The sequence below is a fragment of the Vicugna pacos genome, chromosome 26, assembly GCF_048564905.1.
Source record: "Vicugna pacos chromosome 26, VicPac4, whole genome shotgun sequence".
Classification (NCBI taxonomy): Eukaryota; Metazoa; Chordata; class Mammalia; order Artiodactyla; family Camelidae; genus Vicugna; species Vicugna pacos.
In genome coordinates this window covers 3268030-3284080 of record NC_133012.1, presented here as the reverse complement: position 1 = coordinate 3284080, position 16051 = coordinate 3268030, and the positions used below count along the sequence as shown (strand labels likewise).

Below are 16051 nucleotides of genomic sequence, written 5' to 3'. Positions count from 1 at the left end.
TACACTAGAGCTACTGAATTGTACACCTTCAGTGGGTGAACTTTACGGTTTGATAAATTTATCTCAATAAAGCTATTTGTAAAAATCCCGTTCCTGTACTCGGGGAGTCTGTATCCTGTACTGGTTTGGTACTTAATCACTTGTGGCCTCAGGTTTTGAATTCCCTCCCCAACTTGCTACAAGCTCCTTGAGGATAGTAACCAGGTCCTACTTGGCTCACAGGGCCCCGTGGGGCCGGCACCAAGGCTGGACTCTCGTCAGTAGCCCGTAGGTGAGGCTGAACAACAGTGTGCTCAGCTGTTTCCACCCACCTGCGTGGGGCCCTTCTGCCTGGATTTGTCACACTCCATCCAGGAGATACTCAAAGCTCTAGAAGACTCATCCCCGGAGCGCAGGCTGCCGTTAGTCTCTCCCCGTCCTAGAGGCGAGCTTAGTAAAGGACCGATGGCCAGCCGTGCTCTCCTCTGTCTCACGTGGCCCGTTCCTGGTGGGACACATGCGTTTCCCATCATAGAAGAGGACACAGCACAGTGCAAGAGTCACTCCTCGCAGACCTCAAGGAGCTGGGGAAATTGCATGGCCAGCGTATTTGTTTCCATTTCAAAAACTGGAAAACAGGTGATTTGGGAGAGATCTTCACACTTGGGCAGTTTGGAGAGAATTTTTATTCAGCTGTCTAGTTAAGTCAGAAAGAGCTCTTCTACCTCTAACTTTTTTTTATCAAGCAGGGATCTCTGCTCTTTCACATTGTAGACAGTAATGCTTGTGGCTGGATTTGGGCTTCTGAGCAGCACTTGACTAGATGAATGAAATCACTTAGGCAACAACATGGTGTTTGAAGACACTGCATCAAAAGAATTGTTATTTAATTTTAAAAACCTTGTCGAAAGCTCTTCAGCGTCTTTGCAGACAGTTAGTATTGTCTCTGAAAAAAAATAATATTGACCATTTTCTAATAATTCAATCATTTTCTTCAGCGAGGAGCTGGTGGCCGAAGCGCACACACTCTGCACCCAGCTAGAAAATGCACTGCAAGACACCATGAAGGAGCAGGACCAGAGCTTAAGGGTAATGGCCCGTGTGAACCCCAGCTGCTCCATGCTCTTCCTTCCTCCCGCGAGTGAGAAAAAGCGCATAGAAAGGCGATGCTGTCTCTCCTGGCTCTCAGTGTGCACTTAGGAGTTTCTAGTACATTCGTTTTATTCGCCATGGTTCCCGTGCTGATGACTGTTGAAGGGGAACTTTCATTGTGTGCATTATCTCATTGAATCCTCACCGCTCTTAATCTTGATGAGAAGACAACCTGATTGTGAGAAGGCCTCCCCCCCCACCCCCCGCACCTTCTGTACCGCTGCAGAGCATCCGTTGAAGGGGATGCTGTGCTGGACTCTGGGGACAAACCAAGAGCCCGTCACCACCCCACCTCTCAGAACTTAGCAGTTGGCAGTACTAGTTAGAGGGAAGCAAACCTAGAGAAAAACTAGTCCACACGGAGGTATGTTAAGACAAAGCTTGAAATTGCCGAGAGGATGTTCAATCATTCACTCGGATCTTTAAGTGGCTTCTTCCTACCAATCCACTGTGAGCTAGCATCCCCCGAACTGCTCAGTGTGGGGGAGAATCAGAGGGGATACTGCTGGTTGTAACCACATCTTAAATAAGACGTGTCCTCTACTTTGGGGGCTTTCGGTGTCTCTTCCTGCTGCCCTTCCTCCTCCGGGCACTGTGTACTTTGATCCTTTCACTGCCTATTCGCACTTCCGCCAGAGGAAAAGGAAGTCTGGCCAGGCCATTGCACCTGGTGAGGTTGGAAGCTGAGGGCTGAGATTGGCCCTGGGTACCCGCTACCCGCAGGGAGCATAAGTGAGTGCTGTGAGCTACAGTCATACCAGATTGCTTTTCCAGAATCTCGGGCTCCAAGCCCATCTGAAGAAAAGCTCCTGCACAATTTTGAACATGTAGCTTTAGGTCATGGGTACCCTGCAAAACAAGACTGTTGTTGTTAATATGAGTGAAATTTCCTTCTAAGTTGTGCTGGTTGCCTCCCGCAGACAGAAAGCAGCCAGAGGTGCGTGAGTGGCCGCTGTATTGTTAACGTGCCTGTTGACTTTCAGTCTCTAGACTGGAGCTGGTTACAGACGGTGGAGGAGGAGCAGAACGGCCTGCAGCAGGCCTCGTGACCCTGGGGGTCCCTGACCCGGACGGGCTGCCTGGCCTGAGCCCCTTCCCCACCAGGGCCTCGCGGTCATCACGTCCCTCGGTCTTCGGCACCAGACGGAGGTCTCGCTTCCCCAGCGGTTGTGACAGTCGCCGTGGACCAAGGGTATGGCCCTCTGTGGCCACTGCCAGCAACTTGGCTGCACACTGGAAGGGGCCCAGGCACGGGCGTTGAGGGAGACAGAGCCCTAGCCGCCGCTTCCTCTGCTTGGAGCAAAGCGCCCCAAGTATGGTTGCCCCACAGACCAGCAGACAAATGTCTAACGTGACTTTCTGGACAAAGTAAGAAGGGCACTTGGTGCCAGCTGTCCCCTCCTGACCCCTCCTGATCTCCAGAATCCCCGATCCACCCATCTTCACAGCCAGGGTTTCACCTGGATGCAGCTTCTCTGAAACAGACGTTTAAATCATGGATTTGGCCTGGTGCCCCCTCCCCCTCCCCCTCTCATTGCACTGCTGCTGTTTGCCTTCTGCCGACGACTTTGGTGGCTGTCCTCCCTTCGGCAAGGCTGCAGGTGATCGTGACACTCCCCCCGTCTGCAGTCCTTTCAGCCACAGACTCCACGACTCGTCTGAGCCAGGGTGGAAGAGCACCTCCCTTCCTTTGGGTCCCAAAGACCCCTGAGGGCGAATTGCCATGGAGAAGAAGGAAAGAATGGTGTCTGTCACCCGTCAGCCTGCTGACCACCTCCTGTCTGTGTGCATGGCGGTGGTGCGACAGGGGCATCCCCCACCTCTCGTGTCATCCCGCAGGATTATTCAATTGATTTATTTAAAAAAATAGATTCTCTATTTTTAACATGACTCAAATCCCACAGTCTATTTTTGTAATACCTCCAGTTAGGACTTAAGAACTCAAAAGTCAAAAAAAAAAATAGAGAAAGAACTCGAAGTCCAGCTTTAATTGAAAATTTTATGCAGTCGAATCGTGCCTGATCAAACAAATGCTGCACCACTAACATTGCCTCTCTGACGTTTCACGAAACTTCGCCTTTGTATTATGGCAGGAAAGCAAGATGAGTTCAGATGATAACAAATTGGCAAGCTGGGATGGAGAAGAAAGTTGGGCTAGAAGACTTCCAGTGAATGGCTTCCAGGAAGGCGGTACAGTAGATTCCACGTCAAGTCATTTGGGAAATGCTTCCAGCTTTAACTGCCTCTCGGAGATTCACATTGTGCACTGGTGTATTAAAGTATCTGAAAGTCCTGTAAAAATAAACTGGCTTAACTTTGTGTAAATCCACTGTTTATCAAACTCATTTGACGGTAGAGCCTTTTTTTTCCTCCTGTGTGTACAAAACATTTATTAACATCCCAAAGAACTAGGGTTTGATAAAGCGTGATTTTGGAAACACTGATGTGGGAAATAAGACCAGAAACAGACTGGGATGGGGTCAGATCAGAGAGGGAGTGAATGTTGAGCTAAGAGTCATGGGCTTATTTTATAGGCAGTTGGGAGTCACTGAAGAATTTTGAGTAAGAAAACATCACCACCCAAGCTAATGTTTAAAAAGATGAATATAAGCAGAATATGCTATTGACTAAAAAAGCAAAAACTCCAGACGTAGGACTTCCACTTCAAAAAGGTGCAGCAGATATACCTTTTCCTATTCCTCCTGCTAAGTACAGCTCAAATCCTTGGACGTTATTGATAAACAAATAGAAGATGACTCCACAAGGTAGCGAGGAGGAGGCAGACCAGCTTGGACTTGAGCAGTGAGGTGGTGGTGAGTTTCCCAGGTGTTCCTCTTGACTCCAGTGCCCCTGACAGGTGCTGGAGAAGCCAGCCAACAGGCACAAACAAAAAAGCCACCACAAGCTAGAACAGAGATGTATTTTCACAGTTCCGGGGGCCAGAAACCTGAAATGAAGTTCCCCCAAGGTCTCTCGAGGAGATTCTGTTCTTGCTTCTTCCAGCTTCTGATGGGTCCAGGAGCTCCTTGACTTGTGGCTGCATCTCTGCCTCTGTGGTCATATTGCCACCTCTTTTTCTACCTGTCAAATCGCCCCTGTGTGCGTTTTATAAGAACCCTTGTGATTGAGTGTGGGGCTGATCTGGATAATCCAGGGTAAGCCCCTCTTCTCAAGAGCCTTAATTTAATCACGTTTTGCAATATAAAGCGGTATTTAAAGATTCTGGGGATTAAGGTGTGGACATTTCATCTTGGGGGGCCACCATTGAATCCATTACAGTCCACTAACTGGCCCCCCAAAATTCACGTGCATCCCATGTGCACATACTTTCACGCCATCCCAAAGTCTCAACCCACTACGGAATCAACTCTGAGATCAAAATCTCAATATCATCAGCTCACAAGTCTTGAATCTCGTCATCTATCTCAGGTTTGGCTGAGACTCGACATGATCCATCCTGGGACAGAATCCCTCCATCTGTGGACCCGTGAAACTAGAAAACAGTTTGCCTGCTTCCAAAATACAGTGGTGAGACAGGCCTGTGGTAGACATTTCCATTAAAGAGGAGAAATGTGAAGGAATAAAGGAGTCACCATTCCCAAGGAAGTTTGAAATCTACCAGGGTAAATTCTATTAGGTTGCAAATGCTGAGAATAATTTCCTGTCACTTGAAGATCTGCCCACTGGGCCCAAGGCAGCCTCATAGGCCTTTGCCTCTGCACCCACTGCTTCTGCACCTGCTCCTCCAGCCTCTGCCTTTGCACCCATGGCTCTGCTCTCAGACTGATTCTTCCTTTTTTCTTGAAGGCTAGCACATTTCCAACCTAGTTTACTCTACTAATGGACACTTGTCATTGGATTTAGAGCCAATTCAGATAACCTAAGGAGAAGCGCCTCCTCTCAAAATCCTTAACTTAATCACATATTCTGCTTTATAAGATATAATATTCACAGGTTCTGGGAGTTAGGACATGGGCATGCCTGGGGAATGGGCACCATTTGACTCACTACATTAGTTGAAGGATCAGGACAGGGGCAGCCTGGCAAAACAGAAACATTGAAACAATAACCACTCGATTGCAGCCAAACACCGCAGAAAACACTGGCCCCACCCTCGCTAGCAGAGACCAAGTGGGAAGCTTGAACTTCCACACACATCAGGCTGTAATTACATGCCTCACCCGAGTGACGTCAGTGAAGACAGGGTGAGGAACTGGGATTTTTACTGATGCTAGACAGTAACAAGGCCTCTCCCAGTGATGTCACTGGAGACCATATGGGACATGCTCAGCAGTAACAAGGCACTCCTGCCCCCAGGTGACCGTGGAGGTCTACAGTTACAGCAACAACAGAATACATCTTCCCTCTCAGGCACCCATGGAACATATACCAAGATAGACCAAAGCCTGGGTCATAAAACAAACCTCAACAAACTTATAACAATTGATATATAGAGTGTGTTCTGTGACCACAGTGGAATCAAACTATGGGTTAGTCACAGAAAGATATCAGGAAGATCCCAAACACGCTAACTAAAAAAACACACTTCTAAATAACTCACAACTCAAAGAGGAAGTCTCACGAAATTTTAAGAATACATTGAACTGAATGAAAATGAAAATAACGTCAAATTTGTGGGACACAGCTGAAGCAGCTGAGAGGGAAATTTATAACACCAGATGACGTCAAGGACTTAGGAAAAAAAAGAACAAAGTAATCAAAAGCAAGCAGGAGGGGAAAAAAATTTTTTTAAAGCAAGCAGGAGGAAAAAAACAAAGATAAAAACAAATCAATGGCACTGAAGAAAAGGAAAACAGTAAAATCAATTTTAAAAATGAGCTGGTTCTTTGATAAGATCAATAAAATGGACAAACCTCTAACAAAGAGAAAAGAGAGAAGACATAGGTTACTAATACCAGAAATGACACAAGATACTAGTATTGATGTGACAGATATCAAAAGAATAACTAAATACTATGAACAACTCTATGCACATAAACATAACTTAGATGAAATGAACCAATTCCTTGAAAAGTTCAATTTACCACAACTCATCAAGTAGAAAACAATTTGAATAGCCACATACCTCTGAAGGAAATTAAATTTGTAATTTAAAAATTCCTGAAAAAGGAGATCTCCAGGCCCAGATGGTTTCATTGGAGAGTTCTATGAAACACTGAAAGAATTAACTCTTATTCTACATGACCTCTTCCAGAAAACAGAGTAAGAGTAAATCCTTCTCAATTCATTTCATGAAGCCAGTTTTAATATGGTACCAAACTAGACATAGCAGCATTATTTATAGTCTTCAAGATATGGAAGCAACCTAAGTGTCCATCAGCAGATGAATGGATAAAGAAGATGTGTTGTATACATACAGTGGAATATTACTTAACCATAAAAAAGAATGAAATTTTGCCATTTGCAGTAACATCGATGGACTTGGAGAACATTATACTAAGTGGAATAAGTCAGAGGTAGACAAATACTGTATAATATCACTTATATGTGGAACCTAAAAAATACCATAAATTAGTGAATATTACAAAAATGAAACAGACTCACATATAGAGAACAAATCAGTGGCTGGTTACCAGGTTGAGGGGGGAGGTATAGGGTTGGGGGAGCAGGAGGTACAAACTATTGGGTGTAAGATAAGCTGCAAGGATGTTTTGTACAACATGGGGACTAGAGCCAATATTTTGTAATAATTGTAAACGGAGTGTAACCTTTAAAAAGTGTATAAAAATTAAAAATAATAAGAAATCTAAAAATAAAATAATGAAGTAAAAATAGACCCAAAGTCAAAAATAAAAAAAATACTTAGGTGTAAACCATGTATAGGACTTGTATGCTGAAAACTATAAAATGCTGGTGAAAGAATCCAAAGAACTAAATAGACAGAAATACCATGTTCATGGATTGAATGACTCAACATTTTAAAGTATCAATTCTCCCCAAATTGATAATCACGTAACAGAATTTCTATCAAAATCGAAGCAATACTTTTTGTAGATATAGGCAGGATCATTCTAAAATTTATATGGAGAGACAAAGGAGCTAAATAGCAGAAAGAATTCTGTAAAAGAAGAATGAACTGATGTAATGACTCAACCCAATTTCAAGACATTCTATACACACAGTAAGCAAGACTGTGTGATATTAGAGAAATAAACACATAGATCAAGTGAACAGAATAGAGGACCCAGAAATAGCCCCACACAAGTGCAAGCAACTGATCTTTGACAAAGGTGCAAAAATAATTCAACAAATGGTTGGATATCCATTAGCAAAAAAAAAAAAAAAAAAAAAAAGGAAAGAAAGAAAAGACCTAAGTCTCACACTATATAAAAATTTTCTCAATGGATCATAAAGTGTAATATGTAAAGCTACAAAACTATGAGGAAAAATATAGAAAATCTTCTGGCTTGTAGAGCTTGGTGATGCTTTCAGACGTATTAAAATCATGGTCCATAAAATTTTAAAAATCAGTAAAGTAGACTTCATCAAAATTATAAACTTTTGCTCTGTGAAAGATACTTAAGAGACTGCAAAGACAAGCTATAGAGTTGGAGAAAATATTTGCAAACTACACATCTCACAAAGGATTCATCTAGAATAGATAAATTATTCTCAAAATTCAATATTTTTTACTAGCAATCTGATTAGAAGATGGACAAAGACATGGAGAGACATTTCACCAGAAAGGGTGCATGGACGGCAATCATGGAAAAGATGTTCCTCAAAAGACTAGGAATAGACTTACCATATGACCCAGGAATCCCACTCCTGGGCTTGTATCCAGAAGGAAATCTACTTCAGGATGACACCTGCACCCCAATGTTCATAGCAGCACTATTTACAATAGCCAAAACATGGAAACAGCCTAAATGTCCATCAACAGGTGACTGGATAAAGAAGATGTGGTATATTTATACAATGGAATACTACTCAGCCATAAAAACCGACAACATAATGCCATTTGCAGCAACATGGATGCTCCTAGAGAATGTCATTCTAAGTGAAGTAAGCCAGAAAGAGAAAGAAAAATACCATATGAGATCGCTCATATGTGGAATCTAAAAAACAAAAACAAAAACAAACAAACAAAAACAAAGCATAAATACAGGACAGAAATAGACTCATGGACAGAGAATACAGACTTGTGGTTACCAGTCGGTGGAGGGTGGGAAGGGATAGACTGGGATTTCAAAATTGTAGAATAGATAAACAAGATTACACTGTATAGCACAGGGAAATATACACAAAATGTTATGATAAATCACAGAGAAAAAAATGTGACAATAAGTGTGTGTATGTCCATGAATGACTGAAAAATTGTGCTGAACACTGGGATTTGACACAACATTGTAAAATGATTATAAATCAATAAAAAATTAAAAAAAAAAAGAAAGAAAAGATGTTCAGTATCATTAGTCATTAGAGAAATGCCTGGATCACTCTCTTCCCAGATGTCCTCACCGGCCCCTTCTGCTTTGTTTACATCCCTGCTCATCTGTGGCCTCATCAGAGAGGCCTCTCCCAGCCATCCTCTCTCTACTGGTACCCATCCCTACTCCCCCTCCCCGGGACTGCCCTGTAACACTGTTATTTTGATTTCTTTTGTTTTATGACACTTGTCAGCATGTGATATATTTACTTGTCCCTCCCCCAGTTAAAAAGCTCCACAAAGCATGAGATTAACAGATACCCACTACCATCTATAAAACAGATCAACGAGAAGAATTTACTGTATAGCACAGGAAACTAACTATTCAATATCTCTTCATAACCTTTAATGGGAAATAATTTTTAAGTATATATATACACGTATGTATGTATAACCGAATAACTTTGCCAATCACCTGAAACTGACATGATGTTGTAAATCAACCACAATTTAAAAAAAGAAAAACTCCACAAGAGGGGATTTGGTCGGTTCATGGCTGAATACCCAGCCCCCAGGGCAGTGCTTGACTCTTAGTAGGTTTTCAGTAAGTGTTGATTCAATGAGCACTTTTTATTTCCAAGAAACTCCCTTAATCACATTTGGCCTTAGACGTACTGAGCACTATCTCTTTAAAAGATTTAGGCTTTGGGAATCCTGAAATAAGAGACTTTTTGCTGTATTCCTTTTTTCCCCTGAGAAAATGAAACAACTGCAATTACTTGTTTGGGATGGGTGAGAGGGAGGAGAAAACTGACAGTTCACGTTTCAAAAAGAGAATCCTTTGCACAAGTTCTTACATCCCATTTTCCCAAGAGATGGGACTTGGTCAGTTCATTGCTGAATACCCAGCCCCCAGGGCGGTGCCTGGCTCTTAGTGGGTATTCAGTGTTTGTTGATTCAGTGAGCACTTTTTCTCTCCATTCACATTTCAAAAAGAGTATCCCCAGCAACAGTTCTTACTCCCATTTCCCCAAGAGAGTCCACAGACTTCTGGGTTCTAAAGTAAAGAATGGTGCTTTTTTTTTTTGGCAAGAGCCACTCTTTCCCGGTGGAGCCTTGAGGTCCTGCTCATCACTTGATTGGTTCCCTGATCCCAGCCACCTCCGCCTCACACTTTAGTGTTGCGTGTGAACCTTTCCAGTTCTCCCAGCTAGTACTGTGGCTTCTACAGCTTTCAAGCCTTCTTCCTGCTTTTCTCTACTTTGCTCAATTTTTTAAAAATTAAAAAAAAATTTTAATTGAAGTATATAGTCAGTTTACAATGTTGTGTCAATTTCTGATGTATAGCATCATGTTTCAGTCATACATATATTCCTTTTAATATTCTTTTTCATTATTGGTTACTACAAAATATTGAATATAGTTCCCTGTGCTGTACAGTAGAAAATTATTATCTATTTTATGTACAGCAGTTAGTATCTGCAAATCTCAAACTCCCAATTTACCCCTTCCCACCCCTTTCCCCCCTTGGTAACCATAAGTTTGTTTCTATGTCTGTGAGTCTCTTTCTGTTTTATAAATAAGTTCATTTGTGTCTTTTTTTAGAATCCACATATAAACAATATCATACGGTATTTTTCTTTTCTCTGTCTGACTTACGTCACTTAGTATGACAATCTGTAGGTCCATCCATGTTGCTACAAATGGCATATATATATATATATATATATATATACACACACACACACCACATCTTTATCCATTCATCTGTTAATGGACATTTAGGTCGCTTCCTTGTCTTGACTATTGTAAATAGTGCTGCTATGAACATTGGGGTGCATGTATCTTTTCAAATTAGAGTTCCCTCCAGATACATGCCCAGGAATGGGATTGCTGGATCATATGGTAGGTCTACTTTAGTTTTTTAAAGAAACCTCCATATTGTTCTCTGTAGTGGCTGCACCAGTTTACATTCTCAACAACAGTGCAGGAGGGCTCCTTTTTCTCCACACCTTCTCTAGCATTTATCATTTGGGACTTTTTAATGGTGGCCATTCTGCTGGGTGAGATGATACCTCATAGTTCTGAGTTGTGTTTCTCTGATAATTACTGATATTGTACTACGCTCAATTTTACATTCAATAAATACTTATTTTTTAAATTGCTGCAGTTGGGAACTGTAAAACAGTGATCAGTGTTGCATTCCAAATGAGATTTTGTTAGTGTCACGATTTGTTAAGATGGTGACAAATCTTAAGAGGACCAACTTCTCTTGGTTTGCACAGAACTTTCCTGGTTTTAGCCCTGAAAGTTCTGTATCCCAGTAAACCTTTTGGTCCCTGCCAGCCTGGATGATTAGCCATCCCACATCGTAATCTGTCAATATCATGTACAGTTTGAAATATTTGACACTTTACTTCAGCAAAAATACAATTTAGGATATTTATCCAAGTATTGAGCTCTTCTGTGTGGCAAACAAGATTAAATCCCTACTCCCATGGAGCTCACAATCCGCTGTGGCAGGAGGAAGGGTAGAACAGAGAGTAGATAACAGACAAGTAACACATGGGTATGTTTCAAACAGTTTCAATGCTAAGAAGAAAATAAAACATAGTAATGGAATGGAGAGGGCCTAGGGTTGATCAGGACTGTGACAAGGAAGCAGTTCCCAGGCTGAGACTTGAATGATGAGCAGAGGGCAGCCAGGCAGAAACCTGAACAACGAGAGAAGAGCCCTGAAGCAGGTACCTGGGTATGAAGGAACGACACTGTGCCCTAGACAAAGGGGAGAGTGGCCAGAAGTGAAGCAGGGATGTTGGTAGTGCTGGAGCAGACAGGTAGCTAGATATGAGCAGAGAAAGAGGACACAGACCAAATGGCAGGAATTGGGCAAAAAGTAGAGGCACAGGCCAAGTACAGGAAACCCTACATCATGTAAACAATGGGGGTCCCTGGGCAGAGAAGGAAAAGCAGGAACCTCTGGGCTGATAAGTGATCACACATTTTGGGGTGACAAGTGGCCTGGAGGCCAACAAAGAAAGATGGGAAAAGGCAGGAATCTCAAGTGTCCCAATGTAACCTTTTGTCCATTATGCCCTCATTTCAATAAAATTAGCCTTGCAGATTAGAAGCACCCATCATGCATCGATGCCAAGACACTTCCGATCCAGACTAAATAAGGACAAAAATCCCTCCTCCCTTCAGGAAGGTGGAGCTGGGATGAAAGTCAGGGAATACGATCCCAAACCCTTCCTTCCCCAATGAATATTCCACCCGTTCATTTTTACACCCTGTGTAACCAGTTTGCCGAAGAAACTCAGGGCATCTGCTCACCTGAGCCTGCCCGCTCTCCCCTTGAGAGCAAACTACCCATCCCTAAGTTAACCCTCACTTTACTTTATTAATCTCTGCATCTTGTCTCTGAATTCTTTCTGGGACAAGGACCTGGATGCGAGCTATATCTACCGGCAACAGTAGGAGATGGGTCATGTTAGGCCTTGGAAAGGAGCGTGGATTTTGTTTTAAGTGCAATAAGAGGGTACTGAAGCATATGAGTGATGTTTTCTGATACATGTGTTTTTTAAAAAATCACTCATCCTATGTGGAGAATGGCCTTTAGGGGACAAGAGCAGAAATGGGGATCCCTGAGGAGGCTCTAGCAGTAACTGGGGAGGCAGATCATGGTAGACTGGACCAGGGTGGTGGCAGTACAGGTGGTGAGAGGTAATCCAACTCAGGATAAATATTCTGGGGACAGACCACACAACGCTTGCTGACAGATTGGAGGCGGCATATGAAAAGAGCAATTGAGAATGACTCCTAGGGTTTTGGCCTGTGGCAGGGTGGATTAAATGGTATTAACTGAGACAGGGAAAAGTTAAGGAGAAGCTTCGAATCAAGAGTTTGTAGAACAGTTTATCTTTGAGATGCCTGTTATGGACAAGGAGGGAGATCCACTAGGCAGTTTGATATGAGACCAGAGCTAAGGGAGATCAGAGCTAAGGGAGATCAGGGCTAGAAATATAAATTTAGGAGTCATCAGTCTTCAGTCATGGTGAGGTGGGAAGCCCCATAAAAAAAGACCAGCAGGACCCCCAGGCAGGGCCACTACTCTCCTGCCAGCACCATCTGGTTCCCTGGCCCAGAGGCTCTGTCTCACTTTTTGCCTCTGAAACAGCTTACTTCTAGGAACATGGAACTTACCCCTAAAATTCTATTGGTTACCTGAGCTAACTCCTGATTGGTTATTTCTCTCACTCCTGATTGGTCCATTTCCCTCACTCCTGATTGGTTATTTCTCTCCCTCCTGATTGGTCCATTTCTACAAATCTTGTTCTTGATTAGTCAAATTTGTTATACCTTATTTGCATATGATGTTGCAAAGAGTAAACTGGCAGCCTATAAAAGCCGGTATAAACCTACAGACAGGGTCCAGAGCTTGGAGTGTTAACTCTTCTGGGCCCGCTGGTGTAGTAAACCTGAGTTCAACTCTTCGATTGTCACTTGATCTCTCGCCCAGATCCAGGTTGCTGTCACAACTGAGCTGTAACACCGAGCTGTAATACATTTTTCTGCAACAATGGCATCTAAAAGGGTAGAACTGGACCTGGTGGAAAAGCTGGTTAGAGGGCCAAGGCCTAAGGCACTTTCCCATGAAGGCTGGAGTGCGGAGGAGGAGCTGGGACCAGCACACACACAGAAACAAACAGAACAAAGCATTGGAGAAGGAGTGGCTGGTAAGGAAGAAGGAAAACCCAGAGGTGGGGCTAATTTCGAAGCCAAGTGTAAACAAACCATTTCAACAGGAGAGTGATTAAGTGAATCAGATGTTACTGGTTGGTCGAAGAAGTTGAGGACAGAGAGTCGATCATTTTCCTGGGGTTTTCTGGTGCCGATTTTTTTTTAAAGTTGGCATAACATACCAAAAATGATCCCACAATTCCCTAAAGTTGTTACTTTCATTATTCAGAGGTGAAGAAAACCTTTTTTTTTTTCCAAATGAGAAATGATCATTCTTCAGAACAAAATAATATGACTATAACCCAGAACAGAGATGGCAGAGGGAAAAAGGAGAACAGAGAACATCCAAATGAAGGTGGGAATCAAGGTGTTAAGAAGCTTTAGCACAAAGTTAAAAGGCTACAGCAAAGGAAACCATAAGTAAAACAAAACGACAACCTACAGAATGGGAGAGAATTTTTGCAAATGAAACTGACAAAGGCTTGATCTCCAGAATATATAAGCAGCTCATACAATTCAACAAGAAAGAAGCAAACAACTCCATCCAAAAATGGGCAAAAGACCTAAACAAGCAATTCTCCAAGGAAGAAATACAAATGATCAATAGGCATATGAAAAAATGCTCAGTATCACTAATTATCAGAGAAATGCAAATCAAAACTACAATGAGGTATCACCTCATACCAGTCAGAATGGCCATCATTCAAAAATCCACAAATGGCAAATGCTGGAGAGGCTGTGGAGGAAAGGGACCCCTCCTACACTGCTGGTGGGAATGCAGTTTGGTGCAGCCACTGTGGAAAACAGTATGGAGACTCCTCAAAAGACTAGGAATAGACTTAACATATGACCCAGGAATCCCACTCCTAGGCTTATATCCAGAAGGAACCCTACTTCAAAATGACACTTGCACCAAAATGATCATTACAGCACTATTTATAATAGCTAAGACATGGAAACAGCCTAAATGTCCACCAACAGATGACTGGATAAAGAAGAAGTGGTATGTTTATACAATGGAATACTATTCAGCCACAAAATCCGACAACATAACGCCATTTGCAGCAACATGGATGTTCCTGGAGAATGTCATTCTAAGTGAAGTAAGCCAGAAAGAGAAAGAAAAATACTCCATATGAAATTGCTTATATGTGAAATCTAAACACACACACACACACACACACATAAATACAAAACAGAAACAGACTCACAGACCTAGAATAAAAACTTGTGTTGTCAAGGGGGAGGGGGGTGGGAAGCGAACAGACTGGGATTTCAAAACATAGAATAGATAAACAAGATTATACTGTATAGCACAGGGAAATATATACAAGATCTTGTGGTAGCTCACAGTGAAAAAAATGTGACAATGAATATATATATGTATATTTTATATGTATAACTAAAAAATTGTGCTCTACACTGGAATTTGACACAACATTGTAAAATGACTATAACTCAATTAAAAAATGTTAAAAAAATTTCTAAAAAAATTAAGTTAAAATGCAAGGGATAAGGGGATAATGCAAATATTTACGACAAATTTACAAGTACAGTATACAAAAAAGGTTAGTAGTAATAGTTTAAAAATCAGTATGTTACTAACCGACAACTACCCCATTAGAAAAATGAACAAAGGATATAAATAGGAATTCGCAAAAGAAATACAATGTCCAATAAGCATAACTTAGGATGTACACTGATATTGTAAAAAAAAAACACACACACACAACTTAATCACAGAAACTAATTATATCTAAATAATTGTTCCATTATTGACAAAAATGGGAATTTTTAAAGGACTAGATTAGAAGACTGGAAGTATGTGCCTCAAAATAATAATGGTTAAGCTGGATGGTGAGATAATCACTGTTTTTAACTTTCTCTTCTCCTTTTATATACTTTTCAGATTTTGCCACAGCAACCATGTATCATTTTGTTAAGCTTTTAATTTCATTTACACACAAAACAATTGCCTGGAATTGGCAGTTGAGTATGAGCCCCAGGAGACTTACCCTTGTAAATGAAACGTTGCTGATGTCACACTTCTGCTTCTCGAGCAGACCTCTAAATTTCTCAGATACACGTCGTCATGTTGTAAATGACGGTGCATTGCTCATCATCTAGGGTAAGGACTTTTCTCTTCCTAGTGGTTTTTCCACTTTGGTCCCTACTGCAGAAGGAGGGGAATAAAAAATAATCTTCTGACACTGGTTGGCATATCTGCTAAAAATTTTAGGAGGCTTTCCTATGATGGGTAAGTAACATTCCAGTCAGCCTTACAGGACTCCTTTGCAGCGTGAACCGCAATGCAGTCTCACAGAAAGTTTGGGCAGTAGGTCTGACGCTGGTGTTGGCGTCTAATCACACATAAAGCATGTGATGCTCTCAATAACGATTACTGTGCACATATGGTGTGTATTCCATCCCCTACCCCGGCATCTTACATGCCCCACCTCTGATGTTCTGACTTCTTACATGCCCCACCTCTGATGTTCTGACTTCAGAGTCAAAACGCTTCTCCCATCTCCCATCTCCGAGAGGATTCCGGAGAAACGTACTGGGAAGACAGGTACGTCTTAGGTTAGAAATCCAGGTCTTCTCATAGGAACCCCCTCGAAATGTAATCTCGGGCTCCCATTTTCCATCCGCCATTTCCAAGCCCTGGCCCAACCTCCTGGTCCAAGTCTCCGCGCACTCTAGGTTCCCTTCACTCGCTCGCCGTCCAGGCCCCGCCCCTGGACCCGCCCCTCGCTATGGACACGCCCCGGGCACGCCCAAGCGCGTGAC

The 16051-nt window shown here is 42.3% G+C and overlaps 1 protein-coding gene and 1 long non-coding RNA gene across 2 annotated transcripts in view; one reads left to right on the top strand and one right to left on the bottom strand.

The window, feature by feature from the left end:
• IKBKB (inhibitor of nuclear factor kappa B kinase subunit beta) overlaps positions 1-3456 on the top strand; it is a 46579-nt gene extending 43123 nt beyond the window's left edge. The window contains exons 21-22 of the mRNA XM_031691563.2: positions 978-1068; positions 2115-3456. Coding sequence (XP_031547423.1) covers positions 978-1068; positions 2115-2180 — 157 coding nt within the window. The 3' untranslated portion in view covers positions 2181-3456. The remainder of the gene's footprint in view (positions 1-977; positions 1069-2114) is intronic.
• Positions 3102-15985, bottom strand: LOC140689430 (uncharacterized). Its single transcript, XR_012064363.1, has 3 exons — positions 15936-15985; positions 15277-15434; positions 3102-3423 (listed from the first exon to the last, which is right to left on the bottom strand). It is a non-coding gene; the product is annotated as an uncharacterized lncRNA (long non-coding RNA).
• Between the last annotated feature and the right edge of the window lie 66 nt (positions 15986-16051).